We start from the raw sequence: 14022 nt of genomic DNA on the forward strand, positions 1-14022 counted from the left end.
TTCTTCATCTTGATGAAAAACCTCTCACAAGCACTCTCTTTCACGTATACAAAATCCCTCCCAAGTTTAGTCACTCACCGGATTCCACAATCCCGTTCTAAGGCCGGAGAATAGTGGAGAAGACACTAGTGGTGGTTCGAAATCGGTTCGTGAGGCAAAAGGAGTTTGAACTACAAAAGGTTAGTATTTAAACTCATTAAGTTTTAATACTTATGAACATGCTAGTCATTTACAATAATTGATGTTCTAAAAGTGCCTAAGATCCAAATTGCTTCCGCATGTGTTATATTAACACCATCAGTAACATGATCATGTCGCGAGGGATGTAGGGGCGATTAGGTGTCGAATCTGGATTTCGAATCCAAATATGAATCCTCGACATGGGTCATGTTATAATCATATCAGAGTGGTAATTCTTCGAGTAAATGTGGTTGAGGGACGAACGAATGTGAAAGCTGATGGGAATATGATACTCGAGTAAAGGAAGAGTATATGAATGAACAAAAAATAAATAAATCGAACATATTTACATTTTGACATCATATATATTTAAATTAAAATATAAATAAATACAAAAGCAATCAAACATATTTAAATTAAAAAGTAAAATGCACTAGACAAAGCGCCTAAAGGAGAACTTTATTTATTTTTATTTTTATTTTTACATTTTATTTCTAAAAAGAAAAAAAAACATTTGTACATTTTGACATCACACCTTTCTTTTTCTTTTTGTAATATAGAATTATAAAGTTTTGATATTAAATAAAAATATCAATGATATTTTAATTTTTTTTAAGAAAACGTGTCGAGATGGTCGAAAAAATACAAACACGAGCTCAGTAGTGATCAGTATCATGTCTAAGCTGAACCAAATTTTGAGTCGATTAGAACGGTCTGAGTTAAAAACTATTTTTTTTTTATTATTAAAAGTCTTTTTGAGGATATCTCGTCTTTTAATTTATTAGTTTTTTTATTAAAAAGAAAAAGATAAAATGACGTAAAAATGTTTATGTATTGGAAACCGCGCTCGTAAGGTAATGTATAAATAATAAGTTAAGAAATGAAATTGTTACTATAAAATAATGGTTTAGATGAAAGTACGATGTACATAGTCTATGAATACCTTTTTTTTGAGGCCTTTCATCCTCTCCATTGGTCCTTCTCCTTTTTGCTTTTTTATTTTACTCTTTCTTTTCTAGTAGGACCTAAAATCTCGACTTTGGATTTTGATTCTTTTATGTTCGGGACGTGTATCAACTTCATATACATAGTTCTATGTGCACCACTTTCGTATGCATAAAACCCATTAGGTTGATATCAGTTTCGTTATCTCTAAGTCTCGTTACGTACTCATCGATTGCATTATAAGTATATCAATTTTAGACACATCGTAACAGCCAAAGCACATCGCTAGTAGATATTATCCTCTTTGGGCTTCATCTCGAGGCTTTAAAACACGTCTGCTAGGAGAAGGTTTCCTCACCCTTATAAAGGGTGTTTTGTTATACTAGATGCTTTAATGTTCGTGGAGGCCCGACATTTTATATATATATATATATATATATATATATAAGTCTCGCTACGTACTCATCGATTTCATACATAAGTATATCAATTTTAGACACATTGTAACTGTCCAAGCACACTGAGCAGATATTATCATCTTTGGACTTTTCCTTTTGGGCTTCCTCTCGAGGCTTTAAAACGCGTCTGCTAAGGAAATGTTTTCACACCCTTATAAATGGTGTTTTGTTATACTTGATGCTTTAATGTTCGTGGAGACCCGACATTTTTGATATATATATAAGTCGTATAGATACATGAAGTCTCACAAGTCAAAAATGTCGTTTTAATACATGATGCATCATAGTAATAATTCCTTGCATAAAATGTTTTCATCGTTACACCTTGTTATTATAAACAATCGTTAAAATCATGGCTTAGAAAAGATTAAACATTCATCTAATCAATCATATAACATTCCAACAGTAAGACCAGCTCACTACACAATCATACAAATCTTTTTCTTGCCTAAGACCGATCAACGAATCAATTAGTCATGGAGCTAAACACAATCATACAAAAGTTAAATTACTCATTCACAAAGAACTCTATATTAAAACCCATTTTAGTTTGCATGAGGTTTATTCGAACTTGACCGATCAAAAGTTAAGGCTTGTTTGAGCTCTTCGACCAAGATTAGACCTAATTATCTCGGAAGGGTAATGGATTAGATTGTGAGATCCCACATCAGTTGGAGAAAGGAACGAAGTATTCGTTATTAGGGTATGAAAATCTCTCTCTAGTAGACACATAACAAGGACTGTTACAGTTTTGTTTACCGACTCGGATTTCTATAATACAAATTTAGCGTTCCAAGTAAATTTCGGTAGCTATGGCCCGTTCTTTATGATCCAGTCTTGCACGTAATAGAATAAAAGTATAAAACACAAAATGATTTAAACCTAAAGGAATCATTGAAGAAACAAGAAAGTAGAGAGTAGTGAGAGCTCAAGCTTTCCAACATGAAAATATTCCAAAGATCTGATCACCCAATTTGGATCTAATGCAACGAACAACATCAACGTATACCTTATTTTTGTTGCATTCTTTGTCTTTTCCGTACAATTGGTACAAAATAATTTTACATTTTTCGTACATCATTTTTCTTCGTAAATAAGTTCCGACCTAACTTACGGAAATGATAATAGTCTGTTTATTAACTAGGGTATACACGAGTAGGGTTACGTTTGAAAATTTTTTCAAATCAATTTAAAATTTCGAGTTAGATAGGTTGGTGATTCGAAACCTGAACAGAATAGAGTTCACAATCCAACCCTCTATTTCCGGGCTCATAAACCTAAAATATCAGACATATACAAGCCCTTGTACATCACTAACACTGGTAACAAATGTCAAATATTCTCGATTTTCATAATAATCTTAAAAATAAGGTAGGGTTATGTCATGACCTGATTTTTGAGGTTTTGAGTCTTGGACCATGGTTAAAAAGACAAAACACAAGCAAATAAAAGTAAGAATTAAAATAAAAGCAAAAGTACAAAAACACAGTAAGATTGAGTGCGACTAAAAGTAACAAAATATCATTGTCCTAAAAAAATGAGAACAATGCAAACAGATGTTGTTCAAGTTATTTACAAACGGGAGACGGGAGCAGGATATGAATATAAACGATAACCCTGAATAAATACAAATTAACTGATGCTCCGGGTCGACACCCTTCTATGACAGCGTAGCTCTCGACCACCTCCCCTCTCGGTAGGTACTTGGAAAAGAATAGGAGAAAGTGGTGATTATGAAAATACTCAATAAGCAACGTACTTGTAGGTTCTTATTCACATCCAATTCTTAATATGTTTTAATTGGTTTTTGTTTATGTTCTAGAAAGTCCCCTTACATGTTAAGACCCTAATGGGGCCTAGAGCCGTTACTACATTCACCAAGGGCAACTATCACAAATCTTCTACCCATGTAGTTCCCAGTCCATGTTCAGGACCAATTTACGGCATCACGACATTAGCCTTTGTTAGGCGAACACGACTCTCCACAATGGTATGATATTGTCCACTTTGAGCAGAAGCTTTCATGGCTTTGCTTTAGGCTTCCCTAAAAGACCTCATTAACGATGGGGAGAGTATTCTTTGATTATAAACTCATTTCCTAAATGAGTGGATGTGAGACTTTTATCATCCAACAGTCTTGACATGTCTGTACACTCTATAGAATCACTCATCTTGACAATTAATTATGTAGACTCAAATCTCTCTCTGTGAGACCTGTTTACGAAGTTGCGATGTCATCTTTAACCCATTTCTACACTCAATAGAAGTACCCGTATAGTCTAAAATCTCTCTCTAAGTCCGATTTATGAAGTTGTGGCAACACTAGAAGAAGATCGAGTATTTAATTTCTTAGTGGCTCACGCGTTGTAGGAAACCCATCCAAATCGAGAGCTAAATATTTGGTTATTTTGTGTACCCTTTCAACTTTACAGACGATAAAAAATGCATAACTGTGTAGAGGCAGCAAAAGACAAAGCTGGAGACAGAGTCTATTCATGGTGGCGTTAATGCGGGCCCTCTTCTCGATTCCCATGGCGGACTATAAATACCCACTTTCCTCTTCCCCTTTCGTGGCAACCTCATTGCATCATCTTCTTCTTCTTCTTCTTCTTCTTCTTCTTCTTCACTTCCCCTGCTTCCCTTCTTTGCAACTCTGCACCTTCAGCGGTCTCCTTCTTCCGACCGCTGCCGGTTGCTGTAGTTGCTCTTCTAGAAACACTCAAAAAAACCCAACAACACAAAACCAAATCATGTCGCCATTGAAGATTTTTCAAGCTTCCTGCGACGACAAAAAACAGGGCATCGTCGCTGTTCTGTCCTCCGATCCCGACCGCTCCAAATCCCAACCTTCTTCTCTCCGAAGAACACTCTCTGCTGACATGTCGTCCCATAAATGGATTTCCCAAATGAAAAATGTCTCTTCTTGTCAAGAATTTTGTCTCTGGGATTCAATTCAAGAAAGGGAGAAAAAGAAGAAGAAAACAGAGGAGGATAAAACAGAGTCTCCTGATATTTGGGGCTCTGTCATCAAATCTCGCAAGGATTTTAATGCTAATCCTTATGTTCCTCCCCGGAAAATGGGTAAGTGTTTAAGTGAGAAAAGCCTCGAGATTTGTACTGAAAGTCTTGGATCGGAAACCGGCTCTGATGGGTTCTCGTCGTATCCATCATCGGAGAACGGAGATTCCGACGAGGAGGAGTTTGAAGTAGAGGATCAAGGGAAGCCGGTGCAGTATAGCTATAAAAAATCACCCCCCCGCCGGTCGTTTCCTCCCCCGTTGCCGACACTCTCCGGCCCGGATGGGGAGTTAGTACGGATGCAGCCCCGCCGTGACAACGGCCGGTTGGTCCTCGAGGCCATGTCCGTGCCTTCACAGAGCACCTTCTCCGCCCAACGTCAAGATGGCCGCCTCGTTCTCACCCTCGTTAATCGCAAGCCCATTAACGAGGTAAATCACTTAATTAGCAAGCTAATCTGGATCAAATACTGCATTAATTATGTAAACACTCAATAAAGTTTAATCCTTTTGTTCATATTCTTAATCCAGATCAAAGAAGAAGAGAAAAAGATTGAAAATTCATCACAATTACCAAGTGGGTTATTAAAATCCCACAGATTAACATCAATGATGAACAGCAAATCAAGAGTTTTAGCCAACAGGAACCCATCACTCCCCCCACGCCCAAAGACAGCAGCAGCAGCAGCTCAGCCAATAACCCCCTGCGCCGCCCCGCCTACCGCAGCGTCGTTGAATGCCTACGAGTACTACTGGAGGTCGAAGCCGAGCTCGAAAGCGGGGGCAGCGGCTGTGAACCCGCTCGGGCAGCAGGCGGCAGCGTTCAAGAATAGCAACAGGAAGATTATGATATGCAAGAACAGAGCAGTGTATGAAGAAGAGCAAATGTTGGTGATGTCTCCAAAAGGGAGCTGTAAGGAGGTCCGGCGGACGGCGGTGGTTTGGGAGCCACGGTGCATTGCCACATCCTAAGTAGTTGATGATATTCATTTTGGCGAAGGCTGTGTAAGCTAACTGTTGTAGCTGGGTGTGAATTGGGTTCTTAATTTAGTGTTAACTTACCTTTCCACTCTTTGGGGAATTGTGTTGAAAAGAATAAAAAGGTGTTGAAAGAGAAAGAGTGAGAGATTATTACTTTTTATTTGAGAGAAATATTTACCCTTCATGAAGTTTAATAATATATATATAGTTAAATTATTAATTTAGTTTTTGAATTTCGATCCATACCGAGACTCAAAACACGTACATATAGGTTAATATCATGAAAGAACAGGTCGAGTTGATTCTCTTTACATAGTCGAGATATATGATATGAGATCCTACATTAGTTGGAGATGAGAACGAAATATTCCTTATAAAGATGTGAAAACATCTCCCCAATATACGCGTTTTAAAACCGTGAGACTAATAGCGATACACGATGGGTCAAAGCGGATAATATTTACTGCCGGTGGGTTTTGGGGGTTACAAATGATATCAGACATTGGGCTGTGTGTCAATGAAGACTCTGAATCCCTAAAAAGAGTAGATTGTGAGATCTCACATCGGTTGGAGAGTGGAACGAATCTCACATCGATTGAAGAGGGGAATGAAACATTCCTTACAAGGGTGTGGAAACCGTGAGGCTGACGGGAATACGTAACGAACCTAAACAAGCAATATTTTCTAGTTGTGGGGTTGAGCTTGGGGTGTTCATATGATACGATAACACCCTAATTTGAGTTGCGACTATATCGTAGCTCATCACGAGTAGAGAGGATTACCGATCCTTAGTTCATCTGGTTCCTTATCTTTGTGGTCACGATTGGAATATTTGTTAAGCTAAACAAATATCTTTTAAAACATCCAATAACATATTCAGGCTAGCAATCATAAAAAGCTGAATAAATGCTCACGTCAAAAAAAAAAAAAAAAAAAAAAAAAAAAAAAAAAAAAAAAAAAAAAAAAATCTATCAACTAAGCTAGAAGATAGAAAGAATATATACTATTTTTTTGGTAATAAAAAACTAATGGTGCATCTCTCGTACGTGATCTTCAAACTTTCAAATACGATTTAAATGGGTCAATATAATATTAGGTTTGGGCTGTTACAAATGGTATTAGAGCTAGATATCGGGCGGTGTGCGAACAAGGACATTGGTTCCCAAGGAAGGTTGATTGTTAGGTCCCATATCGGATGGAGATGAGAACGAAGCGTTTATTACAAGCGTGTATAAACCCTTCTCTAACAAACGCGTTTTAAAACCGTGAGGCTGACGACGATATGTAACGAATCGAAGGAGACGATATCTGCTAGTGATAGGTTTGGACTGTTACAAATGGTATCAGAGCTAGACACCAGACAGTGTGACAACGAGGACGTTGGCTCCCAAAGAAGGTGGATTATTAGGTCCCATATGGGATGGAGAGGAGAACGAAGCATTTCTTACCAGGGTGTAGAAACCTTCTTTTAACAAACACAATTTAAAACCGTGAGACTGACGACGATATATAACGAGCTGAAGGAGACGATATCTGCTAGCGGTAGGCTTGGACTATTACACTTCCTAACTTAAATGTTGAGCAAACTCGACACTCATGAAAGATGTTGTTACCTTTCACAATTCCATTCATACAATATACTAGATTAGATAAACACATTACATCACATCAACCGTTAAATTAACACATAACGAACGACCAATAATAAAAAAAAAAAGATCAAACTTAAAAACGATTCGATCAGTGAGAGAGAGAGAGAGTACACACAAAATCTTAGCACCATCTTTGACTAAGTTGAAAGTGTCATGTCTGTCTATGAAATTGAATGGCTATGGCTGTTGTTTTGGGTAAGAATTTAGAGAGCCAATAAAGCTTTGAAGTTGGGTCACTTCCGAAATGACTGACTGCCCTCTATTATGGGAGCATCATGATCCGCCATGGATACGCCTTTCCTCTTTCACATTCAAATTCTCTTCCACTTTTCATCTTTTTTTACCCACCATACTCATCACTTGCTTGACGTAATTGGCGTTTATTAACCGAGGGAAAGCAGCAGTTCCACCAGCAGCGCCAATCGCGGTTGACCCATCATCATCTCACGTCACGTCCTTCTCGGATCGGGATGCCGAAGCACGGTGAGAGGTTGAATTGGAAATGTATATACACTAATTGGGTAAGAGTTATTTACTAATTACTAGGGTGATTGATTCAAAAGAATAATAATAATGAAGTGAAGATATATGCTCCATTATTGAAGGGGTTATTAAGGCTTGTGAGCTCTTGTAGCTTTTGGGAATCATTGGGCTTTAAACCCAATGTTGGGTCAAGATCCAAGCCTTATTAAATTTGGGCTCAACGAGCAAGAGCATTGGGTTGTGGCCCAAAAGAGAGCCCACATAGAGAGGTGAGGTAGGCCCATAATTGGAAGTTCTACCTTCGAAATAACTTGCTCTAGTAATGATGTATAGCCTTTATCCTATCAAGATTCGAAATGCCGTTCGATTTGGTCGGTTAGGTATCGTCATCAGCCTTACAATTTTAAAATGCATCTACTATGGAGAGGGTCTAGCCCTATTCTAACTAGTGTCTCATTCTGTCCAATGACTGACTCTAGTACTATTTGTAATAGTCTAAGGCGACTACTAGCAAATATTGTTAACCCTACTCCAATCACTGTCTCGCACCGTTGGGTGACTGACACTGGTATCATTTGTAACAGTCAAAATCCACCTCTATTAGATATTGTTAGCCTTACTCCAACCAGCGCCTCGCACCGTTCAATGATGGGCTCTAGTACCATTTGTAACAGTCAAAACCCACCACTATCAGATATTATTAGCCCTACTCCAACCAACATCTCGCACCATTGGATGACTGGCTCTAGTACCATTTGTAACAGTCCAAACCCATCGTAACAAATATTGTCCACTTTGACTCATTACATATCACCATCAACCTCACAATTTTTAAAACATGTCAACTAGAGAGAGGTTTCCACACCCTTACGAGAAATGTTTCATTCCTTTATTCAACCGACGTGGGATCTCATAGCCTCTAATTTTCACCTTTTCACCTTGCCCAAATATATCAAAGGAAAACTAGCTCTATCACTGAGGCAAAGAGTCGTATCTTCCTTGTAGCCTACAATATGTCTTTCATGTTGTAATAACTTAAAACAAAAACTATGATCCAATGATCTAACTTCATGCCATGCCTTTTCTAGGACATAAAAGTGAGGTAATCGAGTTTTACAGAGCACTCATCAGTTCAAAAACAGAATAGTGCAGCCATAAGGACCAACTTTTATATTTCTTTAATGGAACTCAAGCCATGGGGATGTGTAATGGAGTAAAGCGTTCTTGAGATAAACAAGAATTTCCATCCATTCAACAAAAAAGTACAAGAACTAACCTATAACTTGGATCATCACTTCCCCAAGCTTCATCCCTCAACTTGTGGTGCTTTCTTCCAGTTTTCTTAGTCCTTTCAACGCGAAGGCAGTGGGGAAATCTGGAAACCTCAATCCTAATCCTTGAGCGATCAGCCGCCGGGCTGTTCTGACATCAGTCTTTGGCCTCAGCTTTGCAGGCTCCAGATCTGACATTACCACAGTAAACCAAAACCAAAAATGGAACATTACCTCTTTTTTCAATATAAGGATAAAAGGGAAGATCTTATAAACGCTAGCAAATTCAAGGAGCAGCTCATACCACTCGGTGAAATTGAGCTCAAAAGAGTATCATTCTCATCAAGTATGCGTGCAGTGAAAGGAGATCTAATACGATTCAGAGCCTCGAGTGCTGCATCAAAAGATCAAGATAGTTATCGATGCATGAAACAACTTCATCAACATTACCTAGAGACATAAACTGTGCCGAAAATTCTAAACTATTTACCTGCTGATGGTGTCTGAAAAACTACAACTACGACTGACTCATTGACCCAGCGAAGGAGAACTCCAGAATTCATGCACCTCCCAAGTAGCCTTTCAAGTTCTATTGTTCTGGTAGTCGGTGGAAGGTCAGCTAGGACAAGAACATGTTGAGTACTATAGTGTTCTGGATTCACACAAACAAAAAAGGCTTAGCTCTTGTGTGATAATTATGACTTCATGTCCACAAACATCAATATAAAACACATTCTATCATAACAACGAAGAATTTCCTTCTATCATATTTGAAAACTGTGACATACTTAACACTTGAGGGGCATCTTCCGCCTGCAATACTTGAGGAGCATCTTCCCCCTGCAATACTTGAGGAACATCTTCCCCCTGCAATACTTGAGGAGCATGTTCCCCCTTCAATACTTGAGGGGCATGTTCCCCCTGCAACACTTGAGGAGCATCTTCCCCCTGCAATACTTGAGGAGCATCTTCCCCCTGCAATACTTGAGGAGCATCTTCGCCCTCCAATACTTGAGGAGCGTTTTCCGCCTCCAATACTTGAGGAGCGGTTTCTGCCTCCAATACTTGAGGAGCGTTTTCCGCCTCCAATACTTGAGAAGTGTCTTCCCCCTTCAATACTTGAGGAGTGTTTTCCGCCTCCAATACTTGAGAAGCATCTTTGCTATTCGTATCATTGATGATAGTTGAAGAATCAGATAGCTTATCACTGCACGATTCACGTTTCGTCCATGCAAATTTCCCCCTCCCATATTGTCTAGTGGTTCGGAATTTTGTCTCCTTGCCTTCTGCTAGATACTGTTGTTCACGTTTCCTCCTTACAAAATCACATGGCAGGAGATCTGTACGAGTTTCCCAATCTGTGGAATTGTAGCAACCACTTATGCTAAATCAATCATATTCTCATTGTAATAATCCCACAATCCACAGAAAGACACTCTTTCTAAATGAATGCACATACACAAACGATCTTTGTGCTTTTTTAAGACAGACTAGACAAGACAGTGCAATCTTTAGGTGTTACAATCATAGATGCTACTTCAAGAAAGTTGTCTTTAGGCCATATAACTGAGGCTAAGTATGCCCTATCTAAACAAGAAGGTCTCTTAGGTCAAGAAACATACAAAATTGTAGAGCTACAACCTCGGAATTCTCAACATGGAGTAATTCGTTTTAAAAAACAGGACTCCCAAAGCCTCGCAAGGAAACAAAGAGAGCGTTTAAGGATAAAATGTGCCATAAGTTAACCCACCCAAGTAGACATGAAACTACAATGAAATATAGAGCAATTTCCATCAAATGTAAGTTGAAGGCAACGTAAATGTACCTTCATCATCATCATCCCAAGACCCAATATAGGATTGAGGACGGTTTGCACTTCCTCTACTATGATCCAAATTACCTTCACAAGAAAAACGTATATCATTCCAACTAAATATTAGCAAACGAAGGAAAGTTTTCAAGAAAAAAAAAAAAGAAAAAAAAAAGGGTGCACAATCATTCAACGACCCATCACAGAGCATTATCTCGAGTTTCTTCTCGCTATGATCCCAAAATCCATTCACAACGTAATTAATCTCATTAAGATTTTGAACTGGTATGAACAAACTAGCTGTTAAGAGATATCAACGCATATTCCTAATATAGCCGTCGAGTTTATCCAGTGAACTAAACACAATAACTCCATTGATTTTAAATGAAAAAAGACGAGAAAATTTCACCAGTTTGAGCGGATGCTTCACCGACTGAATCACTTGAGGGCGAAGGTCGATCATCTTCCACAATCTTGGCNATTTCATTCAAATATAAAAAAAAAAAAATGTTTAAAAAAAAAAAAACAAAAAACCCATCGGAAGAATGAATCAAAGCATAGCTTAAAGAATCGGAACTACAAAATCTTGAAAGCTAATTTTACCCAACGGAAGAAGAGACTTGGGATTTCGAAGCCTTAGGCGCAATGTCGTCGACTAGGAACACAGGTCTAATAGAAGCGTAGAGACGGGACAAGTGGGAGAGAGCGATGGCCGATCGGAGAACTCGATCACTGAGGTCTGTGGTATGGAGGTAGCGAATGACCGATTGAACAAGAGAAATAGCAGCATAAGTGTCTCCGGAAGCGACGAGATCATCCGATATCTCACGCCAGTCGTGAATCCGCCGCTTCATCTCTTCCTCTATCTCCTTCGCTTCAATTGATTCCATTGATGAAGAAGATGAGAGTTCAGATTCTCAGCGAAAACAGCGCAGAAATGTTCNTGCTCGTTAGCAACGAACGAGCTCTGTTTCTCCCCTTCTTTATATAGTTTTTTCCACGTGTACAGTGAAGATGAGTTTTAACTACCATTAATATCCGCCATCAGCTACAATAAATTATATAAATCCAAATAATTATCCAAAATCTTTTAATTAAATTTTGAACGATAAATAATTAGATTTTTTATATCAGTTAACTTTGATTTTAGGTTAGCCAACGCTAATTATTGATATGTCGGTTTTCGATATACTGTATTGATTTGGTTTAGTATCGACTTCTTAGAATACTCCAAAATTTTGTAAACGCTGAAATTTGAACCTTTGAATTTATAGTTGATAGTATACGCTTTCTATAAAGTGAACTATGCTCAAGTTGATTGGTGATAATAATTAAGGTGATAATAAAATATTAAATATATAAAAGAGAAAAAAATTAAAAGAAAAATGAGTTTTTTTTTTTTTTTTAAATTTAAAAAATGAAGAAGAGAAAAAATGGCTCTCTTTGTAAATAGCCCAAAGACAAAGGGCCCATGGACCTTCATGAAAGTGCAAAAAGTAGCCGACCCACTTTGTTGAAGTTGGGCTGAGTCTTGACTCAGCGAGTCTCGAGTGCAAGGTTAAGGAATGATACATAAATGAATCGAGACTGCGTCAAAACGAGAGTGATCCTAAAGATATGATAATTAATAAAGATTTAAAATAATGAAAAGTCACTACCTATATCAACAAAGTGCATATTTTTTTCGGTGACTCAGTTATATGAACTTCATAGTTAAACGTGTTTTTTTATTGAACTAATTCTACGTTGGATGACCTATTGAAAAATTTAAAGATAAATGTGCCGGAATGACTTGTAATGTATGATGTCTCACATTGGTTGGGGAGGAGAACAAACCACCGTCTATATGGGTGTGAAAACCTTCCCCTAGCAGACGCGTTTTTGAGAGGAAGTCCAGAAGGGAAAGTCCAAAGAGGACAATATCTACTAACGATGGATCCGAGCCGTTACATCATAATTTGTGGAGAGTAAGTAATGTAACCATATCACAGGAGAATGTCAGGGCCATCAAGTGTCGAGTGCTAAATCTGGCACGCATCCGAGCCTCTTGACAATCCAACGTATACATAGCTCTACCTTTTATATTTATAATTATTTGCAAGATCATTTTTATTTTATAATAATAGATAATTAGACCATATTTAAAGGTAGACATAAAATTAGGTTTGAAATGATTTGTGATGAAATAAAATAAAATAAGCCTTTTCTTTGCATAATTATGAGAGGGGTATAAATGGGAATAGATAAAAGATTGATGATTGTGAATGATAGAAAATGTAGGTGAAAAAGTCGGCAAGTAATAATGAGCAGTCATAATCAATGTTCTTCCTTTTTTACCCTTATCCATTATTTTCTTCATTTTTTTTTTTTTTTACTTTCAATTATATATTTTTAATTTTAATTTGTATCTTTAATAATTTTTAATTTACACGACTCTCTATAATTTGACATTATGATAATATTTTTTCATGATCGGACGATTGTGTCACTTACTCTCACCACCCAATAAGTCAACAAACTAGAATTTGGATCAACGTTATTCAAGCATCTAGTCTACTGTTAGTAGATATTGTCCACTTTAGTCCGTTACGTATCATCATCAGCCTCACAATCGGAGAGCGGTATAACGAAGAGTTGACTATTTTGAAAGTGAATGCAAAAATTTAGAGGCATGAAAGGGGATATGTGGAAAAGAAAAGAAAAAAAGAGAGGTAAGAAGAGAATCATTGTCTGGCAATGCCACTTTGTAGTGTCCAATACCAAATTATTACAAAATTCCTATGGTAAAGTCAATGTGGAAAAGTTTTAAACTATTTGCCCTAAACACAATCATTGATATCCCATCAAAAACCCTTCCCCCAAACCTCTCATTATTAAGGGCCTATGCCCAATTCCCCCTACCGCCTAGTCCTTGGCTAGATAGGTCAAGCCGATGCGGGTTTTATGCTTAAAGTGGATGGTATCACATCATTGTTGAAACGAGTTTAGACATGTTCGTACATAATCCTGATTTGTTACTGAGCTCTGTGAATAGGTGTTTTGCTCTAAAGAAAAAAGAGATCGACATCATACGATCATAGAAGCTAGAGAAATGAACCTGTTTTCTATTTACATATGACAGAGATGATGTGTCGTGTTGCATTGATTGTACTGGTTAATCGTATTAATGTCTAAATCTAGTTGGTAAAAAAGGAACGAGCGTGGACTTTTGGGTGGAGAAAATGG

The 14022-nt window shown here is 37.7% G+C and overlaps 2 protein-coding genes across 2 annotated transcripts; one reads left to right on the forward strand and one right to left on the reverse strand.

Moving 5' to 3' along the window:
• Positions 1–4150: 4150 nt before the first annotated feature.
• On the forward strand, positions 4151–5741 carry LOC111792643 (protein FAF-like, chloroplastic). Its single transcript, XM_023674183.1, has 2 exons — positions 4151–5032; positions 5132–5741. Exons 1-2 carry the CDS (start codon positions 4334–4336, stop codon positions 5570–5572), a joined length of 1140 nt encoding a protein of 379 aa, XP_023529951.1. The 5' UTR covers positions 4151–4333; the 3' UTR covers positions 5573–5741.
• A 3119-nt stretch (positions 5742–8860) lies between these two features.
• On the reverse strand, positions 8861–11734 carry LOC111792644. The gene is made up of 7 exons (XM_023674185.1): positions 11398–11734; positions 11207–11277; positions 10813–10887; positions 9776–10345; positions 9478–9639; positions 9292–9381; positions 8861–9178 (listed from the first exon to the last, which is right to left on the reverse strand). The coding sequence occupies exons 1-7, from the start codon at positions 11685–11687 to the stop codon at positions 9030–9032; spliced, it is 1407 nt and encodes a 468-aa protein (XP_023529953.1). The 5' UTR covers positions 11688–11734; the 3' UTR covers positions 8861–9029.
• Between the last annotated feature and the right edge of the window lie 2288 nt (positions 11735–14022).

Source organism: Cucurbita pepo, chromosome LG04 (assembly GCF_002806865.2).
Source record: "Cucurbita pepo subsp. pepo cultivar mu-cu-16 chromosome LG04, ASM280686v2, whole genome shotgun sequence".
Lineage (NCBI taxonomy): Eukaryota > Viridiplantae > Streptophyta > Magnoliopsida > Cucurbitales > Cucurbitaceae > Cucurbita > Cucurbita pepo.